At 32.8% G+C, this 20,512-nt stretch overlaps 2 protein-coding genes across 2 annotated transcripts; both read left to right on the forward strand.

Annotated features, from left to right (window-relative positions):
- Nucleotides 1–1,593: 1,593 nt before the first annotated feature.
- Nucleotides 1,594–7,136, forward strand: LOC123555683 (FMRFamide receptor-like). The gene is made up of 2 exons (XM_045346273.2): nucleotides 1,594–1,656; nucleotides 5,687–7,136. Exon 2 carries the CDS (start codon nucleotides 5,688–5,690, stop codon nucleotides 6,867–6,869), a length of 1,182 nt encoding a protein of 393 aa, XP_045202208.2. The 5' UTR covers nucleotides 1,594–1,656; nucleotide 5,687; the 3' UTR covers nucleotides 6,870–7,136.
- A 7,455-nt stretch (nucleotides 7,137–14,591) lies between these two features.
- LOC123555682 (golgin subfamily A member 4-like) lies at nucleotides 14,592–20,266 on the forward strand. The gene is made up of 2 exons (XM_045346272.2): nucleotides 14,592–15,765; nucleotides 18,968–20,266. The coding sequence occupies exons 1-2, from the start codon at nucleotides 14,664–14,666 to the stop codon at nucleotides 19,375–19,377; spliced, it is 1,512 nt and encodes a 503-aa protein (XP_045202207.2). The 5' UTR covers nucleotides 14,592–14,663; the 3' UTR covers nucleotides 19,378–20,266.
- Nucleotides 20,267–20,512: the final 246 nt, after the last annotated feature.

Below are 20,512 nucleotides of genomic sequence, written 5' to 3' on the forward strand. Positions count from 1 at the left end.
TGACATAATAAAGGTATAAATTAAGTTTGAATCTGAAATTTAAAGCTAGGTCACCCGGTTCAACCGTAGGGAAAGTTTGATTACTCACAATAGGCCACCTGAGCTACATGAAATCTGGCCAGAACGTTTCAATACTATCTAGTTCAAGTTCGAAACTAGATCATCTGTAATACATTCTCAAGTCACTTAGTCAAATCATATGAAAACAAAACAAGGATAAACATCAAACAGGGGCCTCCGTGGCCGAGTGGTTAAGGTCGCTGACTTCAAATCACTTGCCCCTCACCGATGTTGGTTCGAGCCTCACTTGGGGCGTTGAATTCTTCATGTGAGGAAGCCATCCAGCTGGCTTACGGAAGGTCGATGGTTCTACCCAGGTGCCCGCTCGTGATGAAATAATGCACGGAGGGGCACCTGGGGTCTTCCTCCACCATTAAAGCTGGAAAGTCGCCGTATAACCTATCATGTGTCGGTGCGACGTTAAATCCAAAAAAAAAAAAATAAATAAATAAATAAAATAAAATATCAAACAGGTAATGCCCCGTTCCAAAAACCAAAAACATAACCTCCCCAAAACGAAACTCAGATGTGCACACTGCCAACACACACACTCCTATACAAAGCGGCCCGCCCGCTTAGCTCAGTAGGTAGAGTGTTGGTCTACGGATCGCGGGGTCGTAAGTTCGATCCTCGGGCGGGGAGTATGTTCTCCGTGACAATTTGATAAATGACATTGTGTCTGAAATCATTAGTCCTCCATCTCTGATATATGTGGGGAAGTTAGCAGTTACTTGCGGACAACAGGTTTGTACTGGTACAGAATCCAGGAACACTGATTAGGTTAACTGCCCGCCGTTACATGACTGAAATACTGTTGAAAAAAGTCGTTAAACCCAAAACAAACAAACATACAAAGCAAACACACGAGGACAAAACGAACAAATAAAGGAACACATTTGGGCACCGCCTTTAAACGGTCTTGTACTCTATATACTACATTTACAAACTGTTTTACTAGAGACAATGTCAGACAATGTCTGTGTCATCTTCGAAACTGTGTCGTCTGCTGTCCAAAACACAAAGTTGTCACTCTAGATGCTCTTAGTTTTCTACCTGATATCTTGAAGATACATACTAGTAATATCTGGTCTAGATTTAGCATTTATGAAATCTAGTTTTCATTAAATTGATACATGTTTTTGATATGATATAAAAAATATAATATTAGATCACATGGAAGAAGAAGCAAATAAGTATATTAACAGACGACTTGAACTTCACGAGTCAATACAAACAGTTAGAAACAAATTTAGTATTGTACTGTAAATATCGTAAATAACGTGTTACCGGGCTACATTATTGATAACACATATCCATGTTCTGAAAAAGTTCTATAAATAGCGCACACCAAAATGTCAATTAGTCCTTTAATCATTTGCACTTTACACTTTGGCCACTGTAAGAAGAATCAAAAAATATCTCGCTCGTATTTACGCACACTAGACACCAACTTTACTTCCAGTTTGATGTCGTATCAGATCATTCACTGTAGTGTATATTGCTTTTGTTATTGGCGTTCTGTTAGTAGTTATCCTGAAGGACAATGATGAGGATGGTCTGAAGTACATTTTCAATATTTTTGGATTAAATACAAAAGTAAGACTACTTCTGATTTTTGTTCTTTTTTTTTGCTTTTTCTATTTATCATTAAATATTTCAGTATTAAATAATTACATCTAATTTTTATATATAGCAGAAATATTTCAAAAGTCTTAGTTAAGAGTTGGACAACTTCGCAAGCAAAACATAACTGATATTGATTGGTATAACAGTTTAAGTTATCAATAACTGTCAAAAATTTGTGAAAAAAAAACTTTCTAAAAATTGCAAAAAGAAAAAAATCTCGAAGTCCTTCAGACTCGTTTATAAATACAAAAAAAATAAAAAATTCGATATACATTGTATTCATATTCGGAACATGACTCAACTGCAGTCTCATAAGACGTTTTCTCTTTCAGAATATGATTCAGTTGTATTTTAGATGTTTTTCTTTTCATTACAACCATGACTCGGTTCCAGTATTTAAAAACGAAACGAAAACATCACTTGACTTATCTGAAATTTCTACTTGTAAAAGAGAACTAAAGTATTTTTTTAATGACAAACTACATATTTGTATACTATTTATGGATACATCTTTAATATGCAAAAAAAGAAAGAAAACAAAAAGGAAAAGAAAACAAAAAGCAAGAGAAACAAAACAAAAACAAGCAAAAACAAAAACAACAAAACACAACAACAATAACAACAACAAAATAACAAGACACAGAAAAATCTAAAACAAATCAGAGATTCTTGTAGGTTCAAAGATAATTTATGCTTTAATGTTATAACACAAGCTACAGTTACATTCATGTTAGTCTTAAACAGACACAATCAAACCAAATTTGCTATTATTTTGCTTGGTTGCATTCTATGCTTCCAAAGGATCTTTTAACAGATTTTATTGAACATATTTTTGGTCGCTAAATATTAGTCAGAAGTCGCAGCTTGCTGTTGATGGTTTTGCTGTATTAATTTTGATAAAAGACAAATAGATCACTAAGTTATACTACAGGTCAGCTGTACCATTTCAAATTTATTCTGAAGAGCTCCAAGACTAGTAGTAGGATGACTTGTTTCCAGTTTGAAAGTATCTTGATAAGGTTTTAGTTTATCATGAAGAGAAAAAAGTTTTTTTTTCATTTTTGACATCATTTCATTTGTTTTCAAAGTCAGTTTGGTAGGATATCTTAGTTAGGTTAAAATCTTTTTTTTATTACAATTTTGTATTTCTTTTTTTATTTTTTTTTGTGTTTATGTCTGACTTAAATTGTTAGATTTTTACAAGGAAAAATTACAATTGTTTGGCCATACAGTTGAAACTGTCGAAAAGCTCGGATAGAAATTCTCACTACAACGTAGAATTTGATTAAACCTTGATCTTTTCAAACTTCAAAATATACGTAGAAAATTCAGAAAATAAAAAGAGAGGGCCGCGTGATTGCTTTTCTTTTTTATAGACGTTTTGAAAAAAAAGTACCTCACGCAATTTCTCATAATGGGAGTCTACGAAAAAATCACAATTTTCTTAACATATTTGCGAATATTTTTTTTTCTACATGTAGAGTTTACTGAAACTTCTCACAGTGATAAACAAACATATGGTCGATAATGTGGTGAAATAAAATGTATAGGTCCGTGTTCTTATTTTACCAGACGTTTCAAGCTGATTTGGAGACATTATTTTGAATTGTTTAACGTGTCGGATGTTTTATATTATATTATAACTTCAGAAAGATAGCAGAAGTGCCATTGTAATAAGTTTACTCACGGGATGCCATTAATTCATAGAATGATTTTCATTTTGTACGCCAAATCCAGGCTTTATTTTACGTTTTCCGAAAAAATGACGTAACAACATTACTTCTGGTTTATCAAATGTGAAGAACTAACTTATTTAAAAAGAAGATCCTATTCCCATCTTCTGAGACCTTCAGTATGTCTAATACTTTAAAGACGTAATTCACGGAACCGCTGTTACGGCTTTGGGAGATCAGAGAGTACTTAATCCGTCTTTATTTGACATGTTTTTCTTTTAGGAGATCTTTGAAAAAAATCAGCCTACGTACTGATCTGTCTTTTCCATTAAACCAAAAAAAAAAAAAAAAAAAAAAAAAAAAAAAAAAAAAAAAAAAAAAAAAAAAAAATAAATAAAAAAAATAAAAAAAAAAGAAAAAAAAAATAAGTAATTGAATAAATTTTAGCTCCTATTATTGTTTGCAATGACCTTGAACTTTCCTTTGTGGTCGTAGCAAAGAAATGTATCACATAACCGCTCTTTTGTATAATCATGTGTTTTCTCTATCGAAACACGTAGGCGATTATTATCTTAAGTACTATGATAAAATCAACAATCTTAAAAGCTAGAGAGCTTGTCTTGATAATGTTCCTTTCTAAATACAATGACTTTCAAAAGTGTCAGCTATCATTACGTGTTTCTCACAGCGTCAATTGTCAATCAATAACAATACATTACCTCATATTTCTTTAATTATCTTCTTGATAGTTTTGAAACCTAAGACGAAGCTGCGGATGTTTCTAAATTATATTCTAGTACTTAATACACGTGTAAATGTTGAGTTCAGCTTAACCCGGGACTGGAGAGCGTGGACGGTAGCTGGCATTTCCACTACCGTCCATGAACAGGCTCTATCGATCCGAGCCTGCAACATTTTTAGTTTATGTCGTGTTGGGTGACGTGTGGTTTTCAACTTCTGTTTTTCTACACTACAGTTGTCTGCAGTTTATACTGAAGTGTAGTTTTTGAGACTTTGCTTTCAAAAAGCATGTCTAAATTTGTGTTATAGACTGAAAGTATTAACTATCCTTATTCACACCTCGGGCAAACTTTAGACGTTTAAATTTCGCCGTTGCAGCGCATGGATTTTACCTACAAAAATACAAATAAAAATTCAATAAAGATTTTAGTGATATGTGCATTCATTTACTTGTTTCACAGTTTTAGATATGATAGGACAACCCGATACACACTTGTTCTTGTAAAGCGTAACATAAACGTATCAATTATTTATAAGAGATCTTCTTTAAATTGATTGTACAAGCGCAATCACCTACGTATATTATCATTAGAAATAAAAACTAGTATGTCTGCGAAAATCTCTTAAAGTAGTATATGAATAAGATAAAGGAAAAAAAAACAGAAAAAAAACATACTGTTCAAATATTCAACCGTTTACCTTTTGAATTGAACATCTCTAAATTTATCTAAATACTTTTTCTATTTGAATATCAACTTTTAAATAACTCCTATTTTATTGTCTGTTTAGTTTAAACACATTCATTTCAAGATGAACATTTATGCATGACGACTGTCAAATAAACATACTAATAGGAAAAGAATTGGAACGGTAGAATTAACTAAAGTAGTTTATCTTCTTGCAGATAAATTACATACAATGATGGCAGGCATTAAATGTACGATCTTAGCCTTTAGCCCGCTAATTTCTAAAATGAACTGTCCATCATTCATTTTGGGCGGTAACATTTATTATTTGAAGGGGTTCTCACTAAAAATTTACTGAATGAATAGCGAACAGTGCAGAACGGATGTGCAGGCTTATTTTGGTCTGCACTGGTCGCAAAGGCAGACTCGCCGCCAGCAGGCTAAAGCTTAAATATAATACATTGGAATAATCTCTTTTTTTAGATTTAGATATTATATTTACTGTACTTAAATGGGTAAGATTCACATATAATTATCTTAAAGAAATTTTGTATGATTGAATTCAATTGAATTTAAAAATGCCTTTGAATAAAGTAAAATAATTGACTGCAAAGGCTATGAAGAATCTTTCTCAAGACAAGGTCAATTACCTAGAAGATAAAGCAGCAACTAGTTCTAAAGCGAATCATTTAACAATTTCTCATGGGCACTTGAAATTTTAGTGTTCACGTATTGTGTTGAATTACTTCACTTGGCCATGGTCCAGTGCCCAACAGCAACAAGTTTAACATACGTTATGCTTAAACTGTATTCGTTATCTTGTCATTGGGAATGAATTATATATCTTTTTTGAAAACATACATTTAATTACATTTTGTATTTATGATTTTCTTTTTTTAGGATGAGTCATGACGTAAACGTTAACGCCACTGTGCTTACAGACCACTTCAAAACAGACATAAAACATGAACTGCTTTATGAAAACATTACACAGCCGCTTTCTGCCGTTCCTTACCACCCAATTACATCTTTTATAGAACAATACACAATTCCAGTCATCTCTCTTCTCGGATTACTCAGCAACACGTTGTCATCAATTGTGTTTCTACAGAAGCCTTTGAAAAATAGTTCTTGTAGCATATTTCTGGCAGCGAGAGGTTTCTCAGACAATGGATTCCTGTCAACATTATTGATTATTTGGATTTCACAAACGTTTCAACTTCGATTAGGAACACTTAGTTCTTCATGCAAAATAATCATTTTCATAAGTTATGTATGTGGTTGTATCTCTGTGTGGCTGGTTGTGTTTGTAACATTTGAAAACTATATTCGAATCTGTAAGCCATTTGTTGTTAAACGTGTTTGTACAACGACTATGGCAGAAATTGTTGTTGCTTTGTTGTGTCTTATTTCGGCATGCTTCTACAGTTTCTCTTTCTGGGCAATGAGTTCTGACAATTGCGTTCCACTTTCACAACATGTCAACACAGTTCAGGCGCTCATATATACAGACACTGTTATAACACTCGCCTTGCCTCTCTGTTGTATTATTTACCTTATGGCTGCGATAGTATGCAGCCTGATAAAATCCTACCACATTAGTAACCGGCGGAGAACGTCAGGGACACACAAAGCTACGAGTCCTCTTGCGAAAGTGACAAAGATGCTATTTGCTGTGACTGTCACCTTCTTTTGTTTGAATCTACCTTCGCATATAAACAGACTCATCATTATGATATCTTCTTTTGTGGATGAAAACAACTATCGAAAAGGTTATTCAATTCAGGAAGAAGCTATACAACAAATCACTTTGCTCATGTCATATCTATCACTCTCATTAAACCTTATAGTATATGTCATATTTGGAAGTAAGTTCAGAAAAGTGCTCTTAAAAATGTGCCCTTTATGTGCAACAGTAACAACGAGCAGAAGTGGAGGTCAAATGCCAGCTTTCCAGCATGACGACACAAGAAAAAATAACATTTTAACAAATACACCGGTAAATAGGTCTCTCACCGTGCTTTTGACGGACAAGGACTGGTCTTCAGAGTTAGTGCCTCTGCGCAGTGCATATACAAATTAATGAATTAACTGCACAGATGTCATTCTGTTACCTTCATTAACGCATGAAGATAATCGAAAGAATATATTTCAATTCTATATTGTAATCTTGGAATGAAATTAAATGTAATTTGTATCTCCTGTTATTAGAAGAATGACAATTATATGTCATCGGTACTTTTTATTTATTTTATTTTTTTAGATTTAACGTCGCACCGACACATGATAGGTCATATGGCGACTTTCCAGCTTTAATGGTGGAGGAGACCTCAGGTGCCCCATTATTTCATCACGAGCGGGCACCTGGGTAGAACCACCGTCCTTCCGTAAGCCAGCTGGATGGCTTCCTCACATGAAGAATTAGGTATGTAAGTTTTATTGACTTCTAACTTTAAGACATGCTACAGAATAAATGTATTTTATTGTATTTCAATGATGGTAATTCAACATGCATGGAAAAAATGAGAAACACAAGAGTTAAGTTACAAATTTACTGTACTGTATACATATTAGGCCAAGACAATGTGTTTAATGTCTGAATATATCATTAAGTTAATGTAATTGTATTCACAGTGCTTGATGTACTGAGTTTAGACAACAGTTTTTTTTTTCTACAGTGTATTTTTTACATGTTTCTTAAACTTTGTTGCAAAAATTGACTGAATAATTTTGCAGCTGAAATTGCGAAAATACAGTAATTTAGGGAGGACCTAAATTGTCCACATGTCATCTTGTAGAATGGGTGTACTATATCAGTGTAATCAGAATGATTTTCACGAAGTTCATGTGAAAGTAAAAAGTAGATCACTACGTAAAGCAGGGTGTTTAAGTATTAGGTGTTGGAGTTTCAGAATTGTGTAGGTTTGTGCTGAAAAAATCGTCTGTAGACAATAAGATTTTAAATGTGATAATGCACTTAATTTCAGTCCCCTAAGCAACGTAACAGAGAACTGGTAAGCATTTGACGTGAACATGGGTATAGGAGGCGGATGGGGGAGGGTGTCATTTTGGCATTCATAAGTCAGCAACAATTGCACGGATTTAAAGTTTGACTTTAATTTCTATACTTTCTAAACATAATCACCATTCCATGAAATAAACTGTACTGTGTATAGTTTATCAAACAATAACTTCCTCTAAAAGCACATATTTCCGCCGAGTCAAAATTTCGTGAATTTGAAATTTTGAGTATGTTCGCGAGGGTTAATATTCGCGAAATTGTTTATTTGGTATCCTACTTTAATTTGAATTATACTAATGGTAAAATGTAGGGCTTTGCGAATATAACAAAATTAAATAGAGAAAACTGGAAACTTCACAGGTAGCTAAACACGACAAAAACGAAAATGTTGCAGGCGGTTTGACTGAGCCTGTTCATGAACGGTAGTGGACCTCGCGAAGATTTCTGCTTATACCGTAAGTGAATTGCGTAAATATAAAATCTACATGTTTGCATGTGTAAACAGTACTACATGTAAAGTATTGAAACAGTCTAAATTTCTTTGGATTTAGATTTTCTTCAATTTAGTCATAAAAGATGCTCATTGGATATTTTCCAAAATTGACAAAAGATAAAGATACGTAGTCCGTTGACCGTTATGGCAAGCATGTTTTACAAAGTATAGTAGAAATTATGGACATCAGTGCTTGAATAGTCTTAAGTCTTAAGGGTGCTTGATCAAACGTTACATTCCATCAAATTTGTCTAGGCTTTCTTACAAAAAATAATGGTACGATATTCCTAATAACAAGCTGGAATTATTATTCCCATTTGTATATTTATTTTATACTAGAATGTATTTTATTTACAATTTAGAGAGAGAGTATTCATGCAATATTGTGCTAAAGTATCACAAAGTTTCACAATTATTGTTACACAGTTCAAGATATTTGACAGAAAGTCTCTTCATAGTTGCGGTGACATGAACAACAAACATTCCCAGTAAACTTCAGAAAGTTTGCAAAGGCATAATAAATAAAAGGATAAAACATTTTAAGATAAATTAATTCATGGACAAAAAGTAGTTCTGAGACAGCTGCGCAACAATTCGTTCAATGGAAGTAAACATTTAGATATTTCATAGGATTGTGTCTGATATCCAATAGATAGCAGAGGAACAATACTGTATTTTGTAAAGAAATCTGTAAATTACTATTACTATCGTGGTTATATATTTGCGCAGCAGAATAATTGCATGATTAAATCTATCAGAAGATCCTTTGAAAGCTAAGAACGCAACAAAGCGGAATAATAGCAGACTGCCATTTTTGAATTCCTACAACCAATGTTTATTTGATTAGTATCAGAGGATGCTCTCGAACAAAACAGCATGTTATCAACAGGTCCTGAATGCAAATAACATCTTTATTGTTAAACTAGAAAACAGAATGTGTGACGCAATTGCCCATAGTTTAGTCGAATGAGGTATTTTTTCGTGGCATTTATCTGATTGTTTATTCTAGTAAAACTTCTCTGGTTAATGTAATTTATAGGTATGCAGACACTAAAAAGGAAAATGATGCGAACAAAAGGTAGTCGCATAATGGTGGATTCAAACAAGTTCTTTTTTATTTGCTTTTCTTTGCAATGTTTTGGTGAAATATAATACAAGATCTATGCTTGACATTGAAGTAGCATTTTCTTAATGAGATAATATCATTATAATATTTATCACGGAAACTAAGGTCATACAACACGACTACAATTTGGGGCCTCAGTTTGTATTTTACAGTGAGTTTGTTTGTCCAAAATGATTCTCTTGCACCAAACATGACCCCCACTTTTTTCGAATTAATTTTGTATTCAGTGCTGACTATATTCTTCATAAAATGTAAGTTTGAAATCAATGTCATTTAAAATGAGTCCTCCATGAGAAGTTTTTAACTTTATGTAAAATAACGAAGACCAGCCATTAAGTGTGTTCTTGCCTATAAAGGAACATTTATTATATTGATATCTGGCCAGAGGAATGTTTAAAAATTGGACAAAGCTAAGAAAATAAATATTTTCACCGTTTTTGGTTTGTGTGTAAACAGTCTCCGGATTTAGGTTGCAATTCTGGAATTTTCGCAAACTCAGCTAACTTTGGTTTTTGCTTTTGCCTTGATTTGTTGATATCTAACAATAGTTCAGCTCTTTCTTATATCAAAAGATAAATCTAAAAAGTTAAATGTCACGTATTTTTTATTTATAGTCTTTCATCAATCGAAAGATATATATTGTACATTACTCATGGATTCAGATTTAAAATTGCCTGTTCGCCATTACCGTGGGAGTTATCGAATACATTATCCTTACTAATAACTTTTTTATAAACAAATTAATGTTATTTATTTTAATATGTTTAATGATTATTTGTTCTAAATATACGATTTACACTAAACAACAAATTATTTATTTAAATTATGTTTTACGGTTTACCATTAGTTGCTCCGCGCTACGTCACGTGCATCGCATCATAACACCATATAATGTCGTGACGTCAGGATGCTTTATAGAAAAAAACTATCAATAGTTCTATTACGTTTCCTGATTTCTTTTACATTTCATTATGATACAATATAAATATTTATGATCATTTTATTATTTTTATACATCTTTACCTTTACTGAAGAATATTTTGCAACGGAATTCCTATCATTTATAATTCATATCATTTCGCATTCAAATGTAGTTCCGTACCAGTGAAAAATAAAAATGATGTTTTCACTATTTGACGCAATGGAAATATCAATTTTATTTCACTGGTGAATGAAGAGCATAAAATAAATAGTTATCTTAAGCAGAAGCTGTGCAACGCAACTTGAATGATCCAAACAACGGTTGTGATAGTGATAAATGGGACCTACAGTGTAACATTTTAAAACCTAAAGGTTGATGGTCTTTCGAAAAGCGAACAATTACGTGCAGACGTAAAATGGACATATAAAATGTCGATTAAGAAGATGTCGAGAGTTTTAATTATTTAGGTGTACTTTTAGATTCGAAGCAATGAACAGCTGATTACAGATAAAGCCCTCAAAGCTATGAACACTCTTCTATGTAAAATCAATGAGATTTCTCCAAAGACATTTTGTCAGCAATTTGATGCTTTTGTCGCTGCAATTTTATGCTATTCATCAGAAATATGGGGTTACACTAGAGCAAAAGAGTTGGAAAAAATACACTTGAAATATTGCAAAAGGATTCTCAATGTTAAAGTGTCTACCAGTACTGTATACATTTATCGTGAGCTAGGACGATACCCATTTTATGTTAACCGGTGCATACGAATAATATAATATTAGTTGGAAATTTTAAAAACAGACAATTGCATCTTAAAAACATGTTATTTTACTTCAGTTAAAGACTGTCGAATAACAAGAACAGTTTGGCGTCAAACGTAAAAAGTTAATTATATAAATGTGGCTTTGGTTATGTTTAGGAAAATCCTAGTACAGGTGAACAAAATGCTTTCTAGCGTATTTCAATATTGCGGTGCACTTGCTTCTGAAGTCGAACAATTAACTGAGGAATAGAAAAATAAATAAATGACTCTGAAGAAGTTTTTTTAGATGAAATGTGCGTAACATGGGAATACTGTGATAACTGTTGTTATCAAAGATAATAAATAACCTGAATTTTACAAATAAAGAGTTAGTAGGAACTTATATTTATCTTTTATTCATCAATAATCATTATAAATCTGTTTAAGATTCGTGACAACATTTATCTAACAAATAAAACAAGAACATCAAAAGACTGTGTTCCTTCATTACAAATGTACGTACTACAAAACGTTACGACATGCGTTGTTGGAATATGGCTTTCCTGTCGATCTGAAGCAAGTGTCAGGAGTTTTCTAGCATTTCTAGCATATTTTTTATCGATATATATGACTTCGCTGGAATAAAATAAACCATTTTTTTTATTTGCACTAGTTAAGAATCATTTATGCTGAAGGCGTTTTACGTAAATATGACGTTAGACGCTTTAAATTTATCTATAATAGCTAAAAAATAATAATAATAAATAATTAAAAATAAATAAATAAATAAATAAAAAATCTGTTACATGCACATTAAGAAATTTAATATTTCATTATGTTTGGTTATTCAAAGGAGTAGGAAATGAAAATCTATTTATTAGTGAACTAAAACAAAAAACTAAGGATACATTTAGTAAAGACTGGAATGCAGAATTAATTAACTCAACACGTGCCTCAGCATATAAAAGGTTTACAGAATTTAGTTATGAGTTATATATCTAGATATAATAGTTATAAAACAAATAGATATGCTTTGACAAGATCAAGAGTTTCTGCACACAGATTAGTGATCGAGAGAGGAAGATGACATAAACCTAGTAGAAACATTGAAATATACGAAAGGGCACTAAAATTAGATTAGACGATGAGTTTCATTTTTTGTTGGAACATAGAATTCAGTACATACTCAGATATTACTGGAAAAGACCGAAAATTCTGAAAATAATCATCAGAGAATCCAACAACAATAAAAATTATCAACGTATACATTTAAAGCATTGAGAAAAAAATTGAATATTTTACTAATCACTTTTCTCTGTCTGCCACTGATTTACACTAGATCTTTAAAGCTTATCTCACACTAAAAATTAAGACTATTTGCTATTCTCTGGTTGTTAACTTTTTTTCTCCCCAAACGGTTGACAAACCATCTTTACTGTACTTTTTATATTATTTAATGTTATCAAAATACTCAATTCACATTATGGAACCAAAAGACCAGAACTCACAAACTTTCGATATCGTTACATCGGCTCATGCAGCAGACAACTAGCATAAGTATGAAAAAAAGTATATACCTTTGTCCTCTTTTAGCTTCAAGCCCCAAAATTTATTTTTCCCAACCATCTGGATTCCTGGCATAGGACAGCCATCCCCCATTCACCTTGCTAAAAGCGACATTCATATACATAATAAGATTGTACATTTTCTTGTTTATTGTAATGCATTTCAAGTATATGCCTTTTAGACTAAAAATACAGTACTTTTCGTATTAAAGTAATAGTAGGTTATGTAACATTGTTCTGTACTAGGCGAGTCCAATATCGTTTTCTCAGCTGGGTACGAGTCCAAATATATCTCGTATTGTACAGTACAATGTTAAATAACCTTTTTATTCTATATCTATTTTATCTTAGTTTAATTTATTAAAAATGTTCTACTGAATATTGTATTATTGCCTTTTCTGTATTTTTCAGCTTGGCATGAGTGTAAATATATATAATACAGAACAATGTTAGGCCCTAAATAATCTTTTTATTTTATATTTATTTCACTTCATACGTAATATACGTAATTCATTTAATGTTGTTTTTCTGCGTATCAGTAATAAATAAATTATATGATGCAACCTCCTTACAACAGCCATTTGGCGATTTGGGTGGTTATTATACGTGGATGAGACATTATGCCCACTAACGACTGTATAGATAAAATAGATATAAAATAAAAGGGTTTATTTTACTAGTTTAATATGTACATTCTGATATATCACAGAATTAAAATGTAAGCAACTTCGTTGTCTATGGACCTGAAGCTATGTATTTTTATATTTCTAAATATGAAAAATTAACATAAAAATTACAGAGAGAAAAAAAGCATTTTCATGCATTCTTTGAACTCAGTACATGTACGGGAATTAATGTAATTTTGTGTAATATATCTTACAATTGCCAACCTATTTCTGTAAACCTTACTGGAATTAACTGAGCTATAAATTTTCGAAACCAAGCTTAGACTATTTTTTATACCTCTATAGTAGGTAAGAGTTTTTTGTTTTACATAAAAATACATATTGCTTTAATTCTAATAATACAATGTCCACTTTACTTTCATTTTTACAAGATCCTTAAAGTGCACACATATAATTTAATCTAAAATTTGGATAAAATTCTACGTCTTTCTTGAAACATACTGAATCAAGGGTATTACTTTACTGCAGTCGTGTAATAAGTGCGTTAGAGTTCCTTCATTTTCCTGACAAAATGTACATATTAAATTGTTTTTATAATGATCATTTTGAACAAAAGATAATTGGTTGTTAGAATTCTGTGTAATATTCTCGTTTGCAGCCACTGTATGTATCTTTCTTAAGAACAATTAAAAACATAACTAAAAATTACTTTCCAGTCAGTATTGCAATGTTCATACAATCTCAGACGATCTGTAGTAAAATTTAGTGAAAGTTTTCTATTTTAAAAGATACCGGTAACCCTGTTGTAATAATTGTATTTGTGATATGAAGAGTTTTACCATTTAAATTATTTAACTTTGAGCAAGCTCTTTCAAAACGAATAAGTAAACGAATTAATCATAAATGCTCAAGCTTTTTGCATTTAAATTTATCAACATAGTTTCATCAGTGTATATTAAATGTATTGTAGATATAATTACCATGATTGACAAGTTGCGGAGGCCAAACAGTTTATTTTCCAAAGTTTACGTCCATCGAAGTAACATTGCACATTTTATTGTAAACGAGTTACGTGTCCAAAAACGAGTCAAGTATCGTAAAGTAGGGTACGATGATCTTTATGATTGAATATGAATGTCAAAAATAATAAAGGTTATCTTCATATCTAAAGATAACGCTATTGAATTCGACCACCTGTGATGATGTAAACTTATACAATAGATGCTTGTCATGTATTCGTGTTATATTTGCATTTATTTACATGTTGCAAAATTCATTGTCTTTTGTTTGAATAAACTATCTATCCATCTACAACATAGAGCAGCTAAAATTACTTTCTTAAACGATTCTGAACACGCGGCACATTCCTTTGGCAATCATGGGTGTTAGACAAATTAGATCAGTGCTATTTTACGTTATGTGTGTAATTTTCGTTCCGGGAAGTGCATCGGAATTCAATGCTGAAGACTTTTATGAAATATATTCTAAAAGAATGGATGATATTATGCTTGAAAATAAACTACTGAGGCTCGAGTTAGAAGAGGCAGTTCGCAATATGGGACATCAGGCTGACAGGATAACCATCGTAGAAGAAACCACCAAGATAATGGAAAAGCAGGTTGACAAAGTAGCAAATTTAGAAGAAGCTACCAAAAAGTGTGAAGAAAAAGCTGACAGGATAGCACATTTAGAACAAACCACTAAACAGATTAAAAAGCAAACGGAAAAAATAATCAACTTAAGAAAAGTCACCAAAAAGATGAAAAAGCAGGCTGGCAGGATAACGAAGTTAGAAGAAACTACCAACAACATTAAAATGCAAACGGACATAGTAGCCAGTTTTAAAAGAGCCACCAAAAAGATGGAAAAGCAGGCTTGCAGGATAAAAAAGTTAGAAGAAACTACCAACAACATTAAAAAGCAAGTTGACAAACTAGCCAGTTTAGAAGAAGTCACCAACAATATGGAACAGCAGGCTTGCAGTATAACTAAATTAGAAGAAACCGTTAATAAGATCGAAAACATTGCTAAGGGAATCATGAACATTGAGAATGTGCAGCAGAAACTGAACAATCAGATAGCAAAGCTAGAAAATAATACTTTGAACAATGAAAAAGCTATCTCTGATTTGACACTTCTTGCAAGGGAAAATGACATGAAAAGCGTTAAGGCATCAGAATCGTCTATAATTGCTTTAAAACATGACGTTATGAAGCTGTTTACTGCGGTTCGCAAAATGGTACCCGCAGAGAAAATGTTTCTACGTGGAATGAAAAAGTCGTATGACGAGAAACTCTCAATTTTCACAAACGAGGTGAAATTGCTAATGTCAACATTGAATGATAAATTTCGAGATTTTTCAGAAACGCTTCAAGAAAAAGTAGATAAAGAATCGGTCCATCACACGAAAAATTTGAAAACAAGTAATGCTGAAATCCAGCAGCTAGAAACAAGAATTGTGAACGTTGAAACAAGGCAAGGTAAATATATTTTAAATTATTTCATATCTACATAATATGACACCGGTAAATAATGTTATATTGTTAACAATAAAAAACATCTAATTAAAACTCTAATCCATGCATTTATCAGACAGCAGAGGTGCCAGACCCATGTCAGTAAATCTTTGTTAAATCGGTGTGAAGTTGGCAGTACCTCAGTCGCAGCAGGGCCAATCTGATGTCAGACTCAAACTTCCAGTAGAAATAGTAGTTTTAAATACAGTGCGGCTAGCAGTTAAAGTTAGTAATTGCTTCTGCTGTATGTACAATTTCCGAATATTGAATTTTGTCAAACAATCATCATTGCCTTCAGGCAAATCACGTAACAATGGCAAACCATGTAAACCTATAATTCTGTCAAACAACTACACTGTTTACATTTTAGCAGATGCGCGTCACAACACCAGGAAAAGAAGTATATTTAGTATTACTGATTACCGGTATTTGTTATTTCTTGCATGGTTTACAAGTAAAATGTGTCATATTTAACTATTGTAAATAGACTTTGTTCAATAAAATTCAAAAATTAAATAAATTATAAAGTAGCTGAAAATCAGCCGGATTTATACATGATGACAGGGGAAGTAACACTGTGTTGGAGTTTGCTGTAGGCAGTTACAGCAGTTAATACAGACCTGAAGTTAAAGCTGTTTTTCCAATTTGATATTGTTACTGACATCAGGTATTTTGTATATCCACATGAGTTTCCCTTTTCTTAATGTTAATTAGTTGACTGTTATTCTATCAGCGTCATAATTACCTATTTATTACCTGCTTAAAATATGCAGGATGCATCAGTGCAATATCTAACTGTGATATAATTACCTCCCCAGATTGCTTTCCCAGGCTTGTTAAAGTGAAATGGGAGGGTTTCGTATATTTTCTAAATAAACTAAGCATATATAGTCACTTATATTCAAAACGTTATCTACATATATAATACTTAACTAAGAATTCTCACAAAGATACGGATTACTATCTCGATATTTCGAGTTAATTAGTCGCAATTTCGAGTTACTATGTCCTGATTTCGAGTTATTTACAATAGTTTACGTTGATGTATAGGACCTGGCCAAGATTAGGTATCTGATGTATCCATCGGGTAACCCTATAGGATCATATGATTAAGATGCCCGGGCAGCGTTTTCCAATAAAGATATCACTTTTTAAACCATGTTTAAGACTTGATTAACTCGGTGTTTTGAATTAAGTCCCTCGAAATTTCGAGTTACTTAACTTTCTCAAAAGTTTGAGTTTGTATCTCGAAATTTGGAGTTAGTTTCTCGAAATTTCAAGTTAATAGATAAAACGCTCCTGTCACTAATGCTATTCAATACAATGAAGTAATAGGTGTGTAAAATAAATGAATTCCCCAGCGACGATGGGGTCTAAATTAATCTGAGGTGTAGAGAGTCAGTTCGGCCATCCATGTAGAGTCATTTTTTGGAATATTTCATTTTCTACAGTTTGGCACCACCTCCCCAAAGTATCAGCAGACCTGATGACCATTGACTTGATGAGAAAGTTGTTTCACAGTACACATGGGCTGCTGCCATTCTGGGAAATCCCTTGTCTGGGAAGAACCTGAGACGAGGGGTGAAATGGAGGTTGACTTCAAGCCTTATAGCTGACGACAGGGGGTGGGGGAGCTCTATGGAACCAGAGTTTTGGGTTAGAACGGTTTGCCGATGTAGAGGGTGACGGTTTAGCTTGGTGTTTATCCCTGACAAACTCATGAGTGGGATTTAACTTTGATCTGAGGCTGCTTTTGGAATTTTGCCATTTGTATCAGTTTGGCCGCCCCCAGTTCTGCGACAAACATTGAGTTTTGCCTCGGACTTAGTGGCCGTTGTGAAAAGGGTTGTCTGTCAAACAGCACGAATAGAGGAGTCCCTTAGGAACCTAAGTTTGTGGAAGGACCGGGCGACCGTTATTTTCGCTACGATTGATGAGGAGCCAGCATTGTTACTATCCTGGAAAAAATATATTCTCGCATGCAACCCGGACTTGAGACAGACGGGGTGAATGTAATAGATATTTATATTGGCATATCTCAATTTGATTCATCAAATTGTGCGTTCACAGAAAACGCAACTTTCAAATGCTTACTAGCTTGTCATCAATAAAAATTACTTGTGTAATTTCCATTGATTTCTGCTTTACTTGAAATTGTTAATTTCAAAATGACATTAAAAATTAACTTTCCGCAACCACTGTATTCTATTAATTCAAAAATGTTATGACTGTTGGAAAAATACAATTTAGGCAAGTCAGTTATTGTCTGCCCACATGATTTCTTTTCTTGTTTAATTTCAGCCATATCGAAAATGCTTTTCAATAACATCATTTGCTTGCAATAGTAGTCTTTAACTGATATAGCCGATGGTAATGGTAGCAGTTAACTGATGTTGCTGGCAGAAGTAATAATTGCTGGCAATAGTAATCATTCTGTAAATTGTAGCAGTTAAAACTGTATTTTCAGTTTAAAAAAAAGTTCATTTCCTGCCTTTTCAGTGTTTTAATTAAATATCTGTACCAATGTGTCAAAATATATTTTATTATTTTCACTGTTAAAGAATTTTATATTTATATTTATAATAATGTTAACTAACGCCTGGTCATACATTTTTAATATTGCATTTGTATTCACGCAGTTATATATATATCGTGTGATCTGGCTTATGGGAACATTCTTTTCTTAGATAATCTATGATTGTTCCCGAATTCCTGGTAAATCTAAGAAAAGAAAGATCCCAGAAACCAGGTATGTCTAACGGTACTTTACGGGATGAATAGGATTAGTTTTATCTTGCTAAATACCATCAAATATCTTCTATCGATTTTGTACTCAAAAACTATATTTATAGACATTTCTTAAAGGCTTATACCTAAAGAGACACAAGACTGGTTCTATGTCAAAAAACGAAATATATTCTAGATGATTCAAAATGATAAGAAAGTCATAGGGTCATTGTTGATATTTATGTCTGTAATTTACAAACATATAATCCATTTTGAAATATAAATTCCGTAATTACATAAACAGATGCATCTCAGTTCATATGATATAGCATTATAATATTAACATACACAGTGTCATACTAACATAACATTTATGTCACCTTTTTGATATGTATTTACAATATGTAAGTCTTTACATTTTATTTTTCTGTTTATACAGGAAAAAAGGCAGCTTTCACAGTTAACGGTGCGTATGGACAAACTAATGGAATATTAAAATTCACGTCTGTAAAATTGAACGAAGGGTCCGTCTATAGTAGCAGAACAGGGCAGTTCACGTGTCCCTTTCCGGGTCTCTACGTTTTCATTGCGAGTATCATTGAAACTAGCAGGGGTGATAATTTCATATTTTGTTACATAAGAAAGAATGGTGCTGAATACGTCAATATGTATTCTCGGCAGGGCACAAAAGACAGTAAGTTTGCAACCGACGGGTGGGGACCAGTAACAGGAGCTGCTACAGTACATCTGGTGAAAGGAGATCGTGTATATGTCTGGTGTAGGACTGCCACCAGAAAAAGGCTTCACTGGTCCTCATTTACTGGCTTTCTAGTCAGTGCTGATCCTTAAGATTACCATATTATCTTATAATTGTGTAAACAGAAACGCAGTAACCTCGTACAATTGGATTTTGATTAATGGAATTAGTATTTGATTGAATCAAAGTTACATCTTACAATTTAAATAAGTAAGTACATGCACATAATTATTTAATTAATTATTCATGGTTGTTTAAAATAATTAATTATTGTTCATAAACAAACGAGATCCTTAGAAACATGTGATACGTGTTCTAAATGCTGATTCTTTAATGGAAGTAATTTATTCAAAGTATGGCTTTTGAAACAATACACAAATGAATGAGAAACGGCGGTCAGGTAGTTTGGATCACTCATCCTAAGTTTCCAGGATAGAATTCATGACAGTTCATAAAAGGTGCGAATCCAAACACGAGAAACAAATTTTTATTAGGAAAGTGAACGTCTGATACACTGTACAGTAGAGACGCAATTACAAAAAATAATATTCTTGAAAATAGTTCCAAATATTTCAGCAGGAAAAATATTAAACGTTCGGAACTTGGAAACTGGAATACAATTTGTTTCCACCTGATTGAATTCCTAGTTTGGAATAGTCTTATGAGTGAATATGCATTTGTGTATTATACTCGAAAATATTTGTATGTTGGAATTTGAATGACAGCAATATGCGAAATGTTGGCAGTGGTCGACGACGTCATCGAACACTTTACGTCAAAACATTTGGACGCTTGTCCGGAAGAATTTGATGCAGACGAAATACGGCATAGCGTATGAATCTCCCACTTCGAAGTTGGTTTGGCAGTGAATTTGAGAAAAAGTATATTGTTACACTAAATTGCTGCCGGGAAGTAGAACTGTTTCCATATTCCATCACTGTACTTGTATGTTTCTTTTACGTTCTTGCATTTGTTGAATAAATCGACTCGGACATTTCACGTAGACTGGCATCAGTCGTTAGAGTCATTGAATGTAAAGCATCTGGCCATAAAATCAATCCTCTCTGATACCACTTTCTAAATTTTTTTTACAATATCTCTTGCCTCTGTCTCTAACAACTGGACAAATGCGATTCTGAACCGGACAGATTTCATACTCACTAGTAATCACCATCTCATTAAGATCATTGCAAGCGTGTTCGTGATGTAATGTAACCTTTGGCTGAC

This window comes from Mercenaria mercenaria, chromosome 7 (genome assembly GCF_021730395.1).
Source record: "Mercenaria mercenaria strain notata chromosome 7, MADL_Memer_1, whole genome shotgun sequence".
NCBI classification, from domain to species: domain Eukaryota; kingdom Metazoa; phylum Mollusca; class Bivalvia; order Venerida; family Veneridae; genus Mercenaria; species Mercenaria mercenaria.